This window comes from Loxodonta africana, chromosome 16, assembly GCF_030014295.1.
Source record: "Loxodonta africana isolate mLoxAfr1 chromosome 16, mLoxAfr1.hap2, whole genome shotgun sequence".
NCBI lineage: Eukaryota > Metazoa > Chordata > Mammalia > Proboscidea > Elephantidae > Loxodonta > Loxodonta africana.
In genome coordinates, this window is record NC_087357.1 from 34,207,721 (window position 1) to 34,220,844 (window position 13,124).

General features: G+C 41.0%; 1 protein-coding gene across 1 annotated transcript in view; it reads right to left on the reverse strand.

Annotated features, from left to right (window-relative positions):
• The window catches only part of ABCC2 (ATP binding cassette subfamily C member 2), a gene marked incomplete at its 5' end in the record, with an annotated part of 80,166 nt that overhangs the window by 18,491 nt on the left and 48,551 nt on the right, over positions 1 to 13,124 (reverse strand). The window contains 5 exons of the mRNA XM_003408979.4: positions 337 to 475; positions 747 to 873; positions 8,581 to 8,761; positions 10,514 to 10,681; positions 12,060 to 12,236. Of these exons, the coding sequence (XP_003409027.2) occupies positions 337 to 475; positions 747 to 873; positions 8,581 to 8,761; positions 10,514 to 10,681; positions 12,060 to 12,236 (792 nt within the window). The remainder of the gene's footprint in view (positions 1 to 336; positions 476 to 746; positions 874 to 8,580; positions 8,762 to 10,513; positions 10,682 to 12,059; positions 12,237 to 13,124) is intronic.

Below are 13,124 nucleotides of genomic sequence, written 5' to 3' on the forward strand. Positions count from 1 at the left end.
AATTGGATGCTCTGAGACTGGCGTATTAGTGTTCCCTGGCTCCCAGAATTGCATCTGAAAGCATGTTTGTTGTTCTCCACACATCAGAAAGGAGTCAAACATTCTGAAAGTGTGGGGTGGGGATATTCACCTTCATTCTTCATGGAGATATGGTTTAATAGAAAGCTCAAAGCTTCTACTAAGCATTTCAGTTCAAATTCATTATTTGAAGATTTGCAAAGGACATAGGATACAGCCTTCCTATATGTACGTATTCAGATTTTATCTACCTTAAAAAAAATTATGGATCCCAAGCCTTATGTCATCTCTAATGATACTTTTTATTGTGATGTTCACCTTTCCAGTTTCTATGTACTCCTTCTTAATTAGTTTCTGTCCTTTCACTAGTTCTTTCTCTTCCTTCAGCTTTGGCCCCATATTCCGACTTTTCAAGGAGCTTTTCAGGGACTTCGGACGCCTGCCACTGGACCTAGAACTGAGAAGTAGAGAGAGGGGAAAGTGTCCCTGAGCAGATAGATGCTTTCTGAGAGTCTTCTTGCAAGCCAATGTCACAATCACTTTGCTTGCATCAAATTGCGTTTCAGAGCAGAAGGCCATTGGGGAAAATTGACACCATCTTAACCACCCCCTCACTCATACAATGACACAAAGGAAAAGCTGGCAATGTCCATAGTGTCTGCTCCCTCAGGAAAAGCCCATGAAAAAAAAAAAAAGAGAAATGAAAATACGGAAACAAAAAAGCCAACCTGCGGCTGAGTGTTCGATGAAGGCTGTTTTCTCTTTTCAAGGTCAAGGAGGCCACATCATCAGGGATTTCCTCCACACTGGGTATTAGCCCATAGTCGTCATCTTCTTCTTCGCTGCCATCATTGACTAGGGAGATACATTAGAGATTAGGAAAATAGCTGCACAGACCTATGAACAAGGAGAGAGAAGTCATCTCTGACCTAGCTGGTCTCAGCAAGGAATCCCAGATGTACACACAAGCTGGAATCGTTCACTTCAGAAATTTTAGTTATTAGTACATTTCCTTACTGAGAAATACCAGGATAAAGAAGAGATAGGTTAGTATTCCACTAAATGAGAAAATAGTCAAAAAGGAGATAAACACTCCCCAAAACTAAAGTCAAACCTCTGAGTTCCTTTAGAACAGGAAAGAAATTTTAAGAGTTATGGCAGACAGGCAGAAGAGTCCCTATTCCAAGAACTGACTAATAAAGTGAGTGCAAAATGAAAATACTCTTTTTGAAATTAAAATAAGTTTAACAAACATTTATGAATTTAAAAAACATACTCTAAAAGTAAACTAAAAAGCCAAAAAGTGGCTCGGCTATCAATGGAAATGGTAGATGAAGCAAGGACCTCAGAAAATGTGTCCCACCGTAAAAGCAATGAGAACCCTGGCAAAATTTGTTAAAATCAACTTTTTTTCGAAACTCTGAAATTAACCAAAGGCTTGTGACAATCCAAGAAAATTTATTTTTTCAAGAAAAGCAACTAATTCTCAGTAAGAGTAGTAAGCTTTGTGGCGTTTTAATGCACCCTATTGCCATCTCCCCAGCTCTGCAGTAGACTGGAAAACCAACAGCCTTACAATCATGGTAGCCATGAAAACCAGCAGCCTAGCAGCCACTGGAGGGAGTGCAGAATGAGTTTGAGGCTTCCTAAAAAGCCCTATCCCTGGAGAATTGTCATTATTTGACCTGTCTAGCAGTTCCCTGAACTTCATTTCCCAAAAGGTTAAAATAGAATTACATTGTTGTTAAGTGCCATTGAGTCAGTTCTGACTCATGGCGACCCTGTGTACAACAGAACAAAACACTGCCTGGTCCTGTGCCAGTCTCATGATCTTTGTTACACTTGAGCCCATTGTTGCAGCCACTGTGCCAATCCATCTCATTGAGGGTCTTCCTCTTTTTCACTGACCCTCTACTTTACTAACCATGATGTCCCTTCTTCAGGGACTGGTCCTTCCTGTTAACATGTCCAAAGTAAATGAGATGAACTCTTACCATCCCAGCTTTTAAGGAGCATTCTGGCTGTACTTCTTCCAAGACATATTTGTCCATTCTTTTGGCAGTCCATGGTATAGTCAACAGTCTTTGCCAACGCCATAACTCAAAGGCATCAATTCTTCTTTGGTCTTCTTTACTTACTGTCCAGTTTTCACACACATATGAAGTGATGGAAAACACCATGGCTTGGGTCAGGCACACCTTAGTACTTAAAATGACACCTTTGCTTTTTAACACTTTAAAGAGGCCTTTTTAAAGAGAACTACCATATGACCCAGCAATTCTACTCCTAGGTTTTTACCCAAGAGGCTTGAAGGCAGCAACTCAAACAGACACATATATAGCAATGTTTATTGCACAACTATTCACAATAGCCAAAAGGTGGAAACAACCTAAGTATCCCTCAATGGATGAATGGATAAACAAAATGTGGTACATACATACAATGGAATACCATTCAGCCATAAAAAGAAATGAATTCCTGATCCATGCTACAACATGGATGAACCTTGAAAAACTTACATTCAATGATATAAGTCAATCACAAAAGGACAAATATTGTATGTTCTCACTTACATGAAGTAACTAGAATAGGAAACTGTATAGAGGCCAAAATTTATTAGTCGTTACCAGGGGTGGGAGAGAGGTGGGAAGGGGGAGCCATTGTTTAGGAAGCAGTGTGTGCTTATGGTGACAGGAAATTTGGCAGTGATTATAGGTGGTGGCTGTACAACTTGATTAATGTAATTGATATCACCAAACGGTACACCTGGAAAATGTTGAACTGGCAAACATCATGTTATATCTATTTTTACAACATTAAAAATAGAAGACAAAAAAATGAAGTTGGACTTCTACTTGCGATGCAGAAAGCAAATCAAAATGGATCAAAGACCTAAATGTAGGAGCTAAAATTGGAAACACTCTTAGAAGAAATCATAGGAGTAAATCTTTGTAACCTTGGATTAGGCAATGGTTTTTTTAGATCTGACAACAAAAGTACAAGTAACAAAAGGAAAAATAGATAATTTGAACTTCATCAAATTTAAAGATACTCATGGTTGAAAGGACACCATTGAGAAAATGAAAAGACAACCCACAGAATGGGAGAAAATATTTGCCAATCGTATATCTGATAAGAGACTTGTATCCAGGGACTGCGGGAAGGAGAGGATAGGGAGTTACTGGTAATGAGTATGGGGAGATGAAAATGTTCTGGAATTAGGTAGTGGTGATGGTTGCACAACTCTGTGGATATACTAAAATTCACTGAATTGTATACTCTTTGAAAGAGTGAATTTAATCTCAAAGATAAAAACATAGCCTGATATTAAAAACGATGACCCAATCTTATACACTCATACCCATTGCTGTTAAGTCGATTCCAACTCATAGCTACCCTATAGGACAGAGTAGAACTGTTCCATGGGGTTTCCAAGGAGTGCTTGGTGGATTTGAACTGCTGACCTTTTTGGTTAGCAGCCATAGCTCTTAACTACTACGCCACCAGAGTTTCCACTAATCTTACACACAGTAGCTGCTAAGATATTTGTAGATGAATTCACAAATGAATATAAACACATGCATGCCTATGTGTATATGATAGAGAAAGATACATTGAATGCTGACTAGCAGTATGCCAGGTTTCAAGATAAACAATCTGGAAAGTAACCTCAGAGAGCCAATATTGATACAGCTAACCTTGCCCTCTGGCCCTTTTCTTCTTTCCGCCATCCTGTCATCTGTAAACTCGGTCCTAGAATCAACACCACAGCATGCCAGACACTGGGGCTTACAAAACTGCTCAGAAATGGCCTATCAGTGTCTACCAGAACAAGAATTTACTGTGCTGTTTTGCAAATTGCCCTTTGTACATAAAAGATAGAATTCTTCAAAGAGGGCTGGGAGGTTATGGCAGAATCCAGAATCCAGAAACTCAGATCCAGGCAAATCAGAAAAAAACGTTTAGACTTAGCATAAGAAAACTGTCCAAATCATGCTAACATGGTTGACTAAGAAGTATCTCAAGGGGATCCAGCATCAGACACTGCCCTTTGCTTGGGTCCTTCACTTCTCACTCAAGTATTTTTTTTTTTTCTTTGTGCTTTAGGTGAAAGTTTATAGAGCAAATTAGTTTTTCATTAAACAATGCATATATTGTTTTGTGACACTGGTACCATGATGATGTGTCAACACTCTTTCCTTCTTGATCTCAGGTTCCCCATTTCCATTTGTCCAACTTGCTTCTCCCTTCCTGCCTTCCCATCTTTGCTTTTGGGCTGGTGTGCCCATTTAGTCTCATATACATGGTTGAACTGTGTGTGTTATTGTTTGTTTTACAGGCCTGTCTTTGGCTGAAGGGTGAACCTCAGGAGTGACTTCGGTACTGAGTTAAAAAAGTGTCCCAGAGCCATACTCTTCGGGTTTCTCCAGTCTCTGTCAGGCCATTGAGTCTGCCCTTTTTTTCACTCCAGAACTTTTTGTTTTCTCCAGACAGGACCTAGAGCACATACAGATGGACTCTTTCCTTTCTGTTGATTCCTGGTACCCCCTGCCCACTCTCCTGGCCTAGCTATCAATCTCTTGTTGCTCACACCATTCCCTTCTTTGTTCCTGCCCTGTCCCTCCTAAGCTTAAAACCTTCCTGGCTTATGTTTTTCTTTTAGATACTGGTTTTAAACCATCACATGTTCTGACCACTTGCAGGCTCTGCAACTACTCCCTTGCCTTCCAGAATTTCCCTGCACCCTCCAGTCCTCACTTTCTCAGTCCTGTCATCCTGCTGGTGACCACTGCATGAAGCTGACACCCAGAACTATGCACAGGACTACTATTGGCAGGTTCTTAGGAAGGGTCACAGTGATCAGGGCTCCACTGCTACTGGAGATAATCTGTGAACCTTATGATGGTGATATTAGTGGAAGTTCCTGTAATATACTGTGAGACTATCCAACTGCCATGATTTCTCTGGTCCAAAACACCCAATAGCTTTTGTGTATTCATCAAGATTTATTTGTTAGAGTATATCAAGTACACTATTAATGCCAGTCCATGATATGCTGATGAAGATGCATGGGTAATTATTGGTGACTGGAAATCGAAGATTGCAAACAAAGAAGGATCAATAGTGGGAAAATATGGCCTTGGTGATAGAAAGGATGCTGGAGATTGCACGATAGAATTTTGCAGGGTATCCACTGCAAATACCTTTGTTTAACAACAAAAAAGGTGACTATACAAGTGGACCTTGCTGCATGGAACACTCAGGAATCAAATTGACTACATCTGTGGAAAGAGATGATGAAGAAGCTCAATATCATTAGTCAGAACGAGGCCAAAGGCCATCTGTGGAGCAGACCATCAAGTGCTCATACACAAGTTCAAGTTGAAGCCGAAGAAAATTAATACAAGTCCACAAGAGCCACCTTGAGTCCATTCCACCTGCATTTAGAGGCCATCTCAAGAATAGATTTGACACATTAAACACTAGTGACCAAAGACCAGATGAGTTGAGGACATCATACATGAAGAAAGCAAAAAGTCACTAAAAAGATAGGAAAGAAAGAAAAGACCAAAATGGATGCCAGAAGAGACTCTGAAACTTATTCCTGAACATACAGTAGATAAAGTGAATAGAAGAAATGATGAAGTGAAACAGCTGAATAGAACATTTCAAAGGGCAGCTCAAGAAGGTGAAGAAAGTATTATAAAAAAATGCGCAAAGACCTGGAGTTAGAAAACCAAAAGGGAAGAACACGTTTGGCAATTTTCAAGCTTAAAGAGCTGAAGAAAAAATTCAAGCATCGAGTTGCAATTTTGAGGGATTCTGTGGAAAAAATATTGAATGATGCAGGAAGCATCAAAAGAAGATGGAAGGAATACGCAGAGTCACCGTACCAAAAAGATTTGGTCGACGTTCAGCCATTTCAGGAGGTTGCACATGATCAAGAACTGATGGTACTGAAGGAAGTTCAGGCTACACTGAAGGCATTTGTGAAAAATAAGGCTCCAGGAGTTAATGAAATAACAGCTGAGATGTTTCAACAAATGGTTGTAGCACTTGAGGTACTCACTCGTCTATGCCAGGAAATCTGGAAGACTGCTCCCTGGCCAACTGACTAGAAGAGATCCATATTTGTGCCCATTCCAAAGAAAAATGATCCAACAGAATGAGGAAATCATTGAACAATATCATACACAAGTAAAATTTTGCTGAAGATAATTCAAAAATGGTTGCAGTTCAAGCTAGATACAGAAGAGAACGTGGAATGAAGGATACCATTGCTGATGTCAGATGGATTTTGTCTGACGGCAGAGAATGCCAGAAAGATGTTTACCTGTGTTTTATTGACTATGCACTATGCAAAGGCCTTCAATTTTGTGGATCATAACAAATTATGAATAACATTGAGAAGAACGGGAATTCCAGAACATTTAATTGTGCTCATATGAAACCTGTATATAGACCAAGAGGCAGTTGTTGGAACAGAACAAGGGTATATTACATGGTTTAAAATCAGGAAAGGTGTGTGTCTTGGCTGTATCCTTTCACCATACTTATTCAGTTTGTATGCTGAATAAATAATTTGAGAAGCTGGACTATATAAAGAAGAATGTGGCATCAGGATTGGGGAAAGACTCACTAACAACCTGCAATATGCATATGACACAACCTTGCTTGCTGAAAGTAAAGAGGACTTGAAGCACTTACTGATGAAGATCAAACACTACAACCTTTAGTATGGTTTACACCTCAACATAAAGAAAACAAAAGTTCTCACAACTGGACCAGTAAGCAACATCATGATAAATGGAGAAAAGATTGATTGAATCCACAATCAATGCCAATGGAAGCTGTTGTCAAGAAATCAAATGACAAACCAGAGACTACATCAGCCCGAAACCAGAAGAACTAGATGGTGCCTGGCTACCACTGATGACTGCCCTGACAGGGAACACAACAGAGAATCCCTGATGAAGCAGAACAGTGGGATGCAAATCTCAAACTCTCGTAAAAAGACCAGGCTTAATGGCCTGACTGAGGCTAGAAGGACCCTGGAGGTCATGGTCCCCGGACCCCTTGTTAGCCCAAGACTGGAACCATTCCCGAAGCCAACTCTTCAGACAGGGATTGGACTGGACTATAAGACAGAAAATGATACTGGTGAGGAGTAAGCTTCTTGGCTCAAATAGACAAACAAGACAATGTGGGCAACTCCTGTCTGGAGGTGAGATGAGAAGGCAGAGGGGGACAGGAGCTGGTTGAGTGGACACGGGGAATACAGTGTGCAGAGGAGGAGTGTGCTATCTCATTAGAGGGAGAGCAGCTAGGAGTACATAGCAAAGTGTGTGTAAGTTTTTGTCTGAGAGACTGACTTCATTTGTAAACTTTCACTTAAAGCACAGTAAATAAAATAAAAAAGAAAGAAATCAAATGATGTATTGCATTGGGCAAATCTGCTGCAAAAGACCTCTTTAAGGAATTAAAAAGCAAAGATGTCACTTCGAGGACTAAGGTGCAACTGGGCCAAGCCAGAGTATTTTCAATCATCTCATATGCATTCAAAAGCTGGACAATGAATAAGGAAGACCAAAGAACAACTGATGCCTTTGAATTATGGTGTTGACAAAGAATATTGAATATTCCATGGACTGCCAGAAGAACGAACAAATACGTCTTGGAAGAAGTACAGCTAGAATGCTCCTTAGAAGTGAGAATGGTGAGGCTTCATCTCACATACTTTGGACACATTATCAGGAGGGACCAGTCCCTGGAAAAGGACACAATCATTGGTAAAGGGGAGGCTCAGCAAAAAAGAGAAAGATCTTCAACGAGATGGATTGACACAGTGGCTACAACAATAGGCTCAAGCATAATAATGATTGTGATGATGGCACAGGATCAGACATTGTTTCATTCTGTTGTACATAGGGTTGCTATGAGTCAGAACTGATTCGATGGCACAACTATTAGTGGCAGCCTATAATATTGTCTAGGAAGTGGTTTTATTGGATTTGGAGTAGTCTGGGTGGGTGGCTTGAGTCGATAGAAGCGTGGTATCCCTCAAAACCAGACAAAACCAAACCCACTGCTGTTGAGTAGATTCTGACTCATAGTGACCCTATAAGACCTAGTAGAACTGCCCCATGGGGTTTCTAAGGAGCGCCTGGTGGATTTGAACAGCTGACCTTTTGGTTAGCAGCTAAACTCTTTACCACTATACCACCAGGGTTTCCCATCCCTCAAAAGGGGCCCATTATGCCACTGGTGTTTCTTCCATAAGGATTACTCCCCCCAAATCTCCAGTCATAACCTTCTAAAGAGTGTCCTTTGGTTGGATGTCATAGACCAGGTAAGCTGAATGAGCTACCAGTTTGACCTAGTCGTAGAGTTTCTATTTCTGTGTTCCTTTACAGAGAGAGACACAGAACACGGAAAGAGCTGAGCCTGAATCTTAAATCCAGTCCACTGGATACTGAGTAGTTGAGGAGGTAGATATAAGTTCACTATTCCAACTCTTTCCCATGCCCCAAGTTCTGTCTTATTCCAAGCCTCCTTACATACCTGTGGCCTCCTCTTCAGAACCCGTCTGTTTGGTGTATGTCTTGAGGTTCTTAGCAAATACTCCTTTATTGGCCAGCAGAGTGCTATAGGATCCCTTTTCCAAGACGGTGCCATTCCCCAGAACGATAATCTCATCTACTTGCGGAAGAAAGTGTATGCTATGTGTAACCAAGAGTCGAGTCTGTAAAAACAACATTAAGTTGTGCTGACTGCCTTATGTCCACCATCTTTCCTGGCTTACTACTCTAAGAAGGGGAAAAAAAGATACCTCAATCCACTCTATGGGGCTTTGCTTCAAAATGTGGACCTAACTACTTGGTGTTTTTTACTTCCTCTTTTCTCTCCAGCATCTCATCCTAACAACCCAACCCTATGTGTGAGATGAAACTCTATCACTGTGGACATACAGTTATTTTCCTGTAGTGACAATGAGGTTTGCCCGACATACATTCTCCAAGTTCCTGGGTAGCCAAAGGTTGGGCTTAGGAATGTCACTTGAGATCAAGGCCTAGCAACATAAAACTAACTGCCCCTTTCACTAACCAGCTAGCCAACTGAATTAACAAGAGCTGACCAGATTCTTTGAATATGTTAGAGACACTATGGGGCAAGAAATTTTATCTTCAGTCCAGGCCCTCCCTGATGTAGGAGACTTGACATACCTTGTATTTCAAACTATTTATGAACCACACTGACTACTGGGATAGCAACTCCACTCAGAGAAAGACAAACACTGATGGGTCAGTGATGATGCTCAGGTGGAGGCTATGGAATTGAGATGAACCTCTAGAGAGATAACTCAAGCCTACTGCCTCTGCCCTTTACTTCACAGCCAACTTTTCTGAGAGCATTTTCTGACTCCTGGAAATACCCCTGGCATTGGGTATTTCTCCAACGTTTCCACTGTAGTTTGTATGGACTGCCATTAAAATGAATCTTGATTCGTAATATAATTGTTTGCTTTTCTGTATGTCTTCCTATTAGACTACAAATTTACTCGAGAGAAGGGTCCAGGCATTTTTATCTATGCATGCCCAGATTATGCAACAAACCTAGCAGAGGGTGGGTATTTAGTATTTAGTTCATGAATGAATGAAGCCAAGAAAGAGAGAAACCAGGACCAGGAATAGGAGGGCTAGTGAGTTCCTATTGACCCACTGAACCAAGAGAGGCAAATGGATTAGAGGGACAGTAGCCAAGGTCTCATCAGTCCTGCAATCTTCTGACTGGTAGCATTCAAGAAATCTTGAAGGTATTAGGCCAATACAGTCAGAATCTCACTGCCCAGTACTATCGACAGCCCCCACTCTGTCAGCCCCTCCTCCAGTTCAACCCACAGTGTCAGGACAAACATGCTAACTTGCCCATGGTAAGGAAAGCCTAGTCTCCACCTACAACCAGCCCTAGTGGCTTGCTCTGGCCACTTTGCCTGTACTATCTCACAGGGGCATTGTGGGAATCAAATGAAACAATGCATGCAAAGTGCTTAACACAGGCCTGGAACACAGTGAATTCTCAATATATGTTAGGTATTATTTTTTTGCTCAGTTTGAGCCACACTTTCCAGGTACTGTGTTCTCATGTGCTGAGAGGGTTCCAGGGAAAGTACCTTCTTAGAGCACCTGCAAGATGACCTGTGTCCTGTTGTCAAGGTGAGTTGTTGGGTGCCAAAGTGCTTTCAATCGAAATCAATCATTTGAAGACGCTTGATGTTGGAGTCATAGAATAAGGCTCTAATAAGCCAGTTCTGGCATAAGCCATGGCCTGAAGATGGGTGCCCTCATGGAAGATTCTTGGGAGATCAGTCTAACATTGTATCTCCTGAGGCACCCAGGGGTTAGGTAAGTAAGGAAATTTGCTCCAGGGCAACAGCTGAACTAAGAGACGTGTGTCTCCTGCCCCCATGTCTTCTTCACTTTAGATGACTTCTCACCTTGCCTTTCAACAGGCCGTTGGGGCCTAGGACCTTATTGAAAATATGTTTTCCTACGTGAGCATCCACAGCCGACAGGGGGTCATCCAGAATGTAGATGTCTGCATCTTGGTAGGTAGCTCTGGCCAGGCTGATCCTCTGCTTCTGGCCCCCACTGAGATTTATACCCTGAAGAAGAAAACAATTTTCATTAAGTACTACTCCCTAGCTGCACTTTCACAGAGGCTAATAAATAGGAGTAAGGAAGAGATTTGTCCTAAAAAGGTATCAAGGATATTAAAATCTTAAAAGTTTCTTTATATAAACAAATAACTTTAATTCAAGTAAATAACTTTATGCCCAATAATTAAAGTTGTTCCAATTTACCGTTTTCTATCACATATTTACTTATTTATTATGTTTGTTGTTCCCCCCTTCGCCTTCCTGAGAATGTGGGTGTATGTCACATTCTAGTGATGATAATGAAGACCAGAAGTTGAATGCAAGTGCTGCTGCTAGACCTGAGTTTAGTCAGACCCCAATGGGTTTGATCAACCGAGCACTAACACTGTCAGGGGGAAGAGTATGGAAGACATCCTAGGAAGCAAGAACTAAGAGGCTGGAATTAGGATGCCACAGTGATGCACTGATGGATCAGGGCAGAGATTTTCTCTCTTTTGTCCATGGATGTAACTCCAGCACTTAAAATAGTGTCTAGCATATAGTAGGTGCTCAATAAAAGTATGCTGAAGCAATGAACAAAATTACTCTAGAGCTGTGTCTTCACTAGTCTTATAACATCTCAAGATCCTTGTCCCCCAAAGACTGCTATGTTTACTTTTAGTAATGGAGTGGGAGGATGAAAATGTCCTAATATGTAGTAATCAGGAATTTCTAAATAAATTATGATATACCCAAATAAGGAGCCCTGATGTCACAGTGGTTAAGAGCTTGGCTGCTAACCAAAAGGCCAATAGTTCGAATTCACTAGCTACTCCTTGGAAACCCTATATGGCAGTTCTATTCTGTCCTTTAGGGTAGCTATGAGTCAGAATGGACTCAACAGCAATGGGTTTGGTTTGGTTTTTGGTACACCCAAATAATGTGATACAATACAGCCATTAAAAATATATTTTAAAGAAAGGCATTTAATAACCTAAGAAAATAATTCACAATAAATTCCTAAGTGATTTAAGCAGATTACTAGAACCCTCCTCTGACCCTCACTAATATACAGAAGTACAGTCAGTACCCCTAGGCTCTGGTCCCACCTTTGCCCCTCCACCTGTGAGGTGAACCTTGGGTCAGTCACAGGTAATTTAACTTCTCTGATCCTTTCTTTGATTTAGAATACATTATTTCTATATTTACTTCCAGGTACAAAGTTTAAAAATTCTGAGTGATTTGCACACAATATTGTGGCTGGTTAACATAAGTTTTCTGGTATTTGTTCTAAATACAAGTACCAAAATTGGTCAACCAGTTTTACTCTCATGTGCTTCTTCACTACCTGCACTTTTTCTTCAATATTTCTTCACCCCTTCAAGGTCCCTTGGTGCCCAAATACCTTCTCGCCAATCTCAGCCAGATCTCCTCCAGGCAGGATTTCCAAGTCTGGGAGGAGGGCACAGGCCTCCAGAATTTGCTGGTACTTTTCTTCATCCAACTCTGATCCAAAAAGGATGTTGTCCTTTATGGTGCCATTTTGGATCCAAGACTGTTGTGGGACATAGGCAATAGTACCCTAGATCGGAAAGGATTAGAACACATGACAGTTGCCTCTCCCAAAATGCAGGGTGGAAGGATGGGGTGGCAGGAGGAGGGAGGAACAAATGAGCTTAGATTTGAAGAAAGGTATTTCTTGCTGGCTGTCCATCTGATATTTATTAGTGTGTTTTTCTCCGACCAGGGAGAAAACATGCAACATCCTATTCACAATTTGGTTTTCCTTTTTTTTTTTTGACTATCGCATTCCAGTGATGATCCTGAAGCTCAGAGGATGAATGCAAGTGTTGCTTCTAGACCTGGGTTTAGTCAGACCCCATTGAGTGTGACCAACTGAGCATTAACACTGGCAGAGGAAGAGTGTGGAAGACATCCTCAGAAGCAAGGACTAAGAGGCTGGAATTAGGACTCCAAGGCGATGCGCAAGCAGATCATGTGCAAAGAGAGACAGAGCCTGACCGATGACTGTTTGAGGAAGGACTCAGTTATAAGTTCACAAGAAAAAGCTTCCTAAAGGGAGTTAGGAAGCAGAGATCTGTAGTCTGCTCTGCTATAGTGCATGCTTATTTAAGGCAAATGAGCTCATTGATAATTGGTAAATAAGGGAATGATGTCAGTATAATGTGAAAGGAGCATTGGTTCTTAAAATTTTTTCCAGGCATGTTGGTGTTTTAAAACAATCAGGGGCATACTTTCTCATAATTAATGAAAAAGCCTTAGCACTATACGAAGACCTTCAGAAAAAAGCTGAAAATCATCAGGTATTTCTCTTGATACAAGTACTGACTGGTTTAATGACTTAAATATACCTCAATTTCACTCTCTGGTAAAGCTGAGAGTGCTGATAAAGATGCCACAGAAACAACTCTGTGTTAAAAAATGATAACAATTGATGAAGAAGTCTATA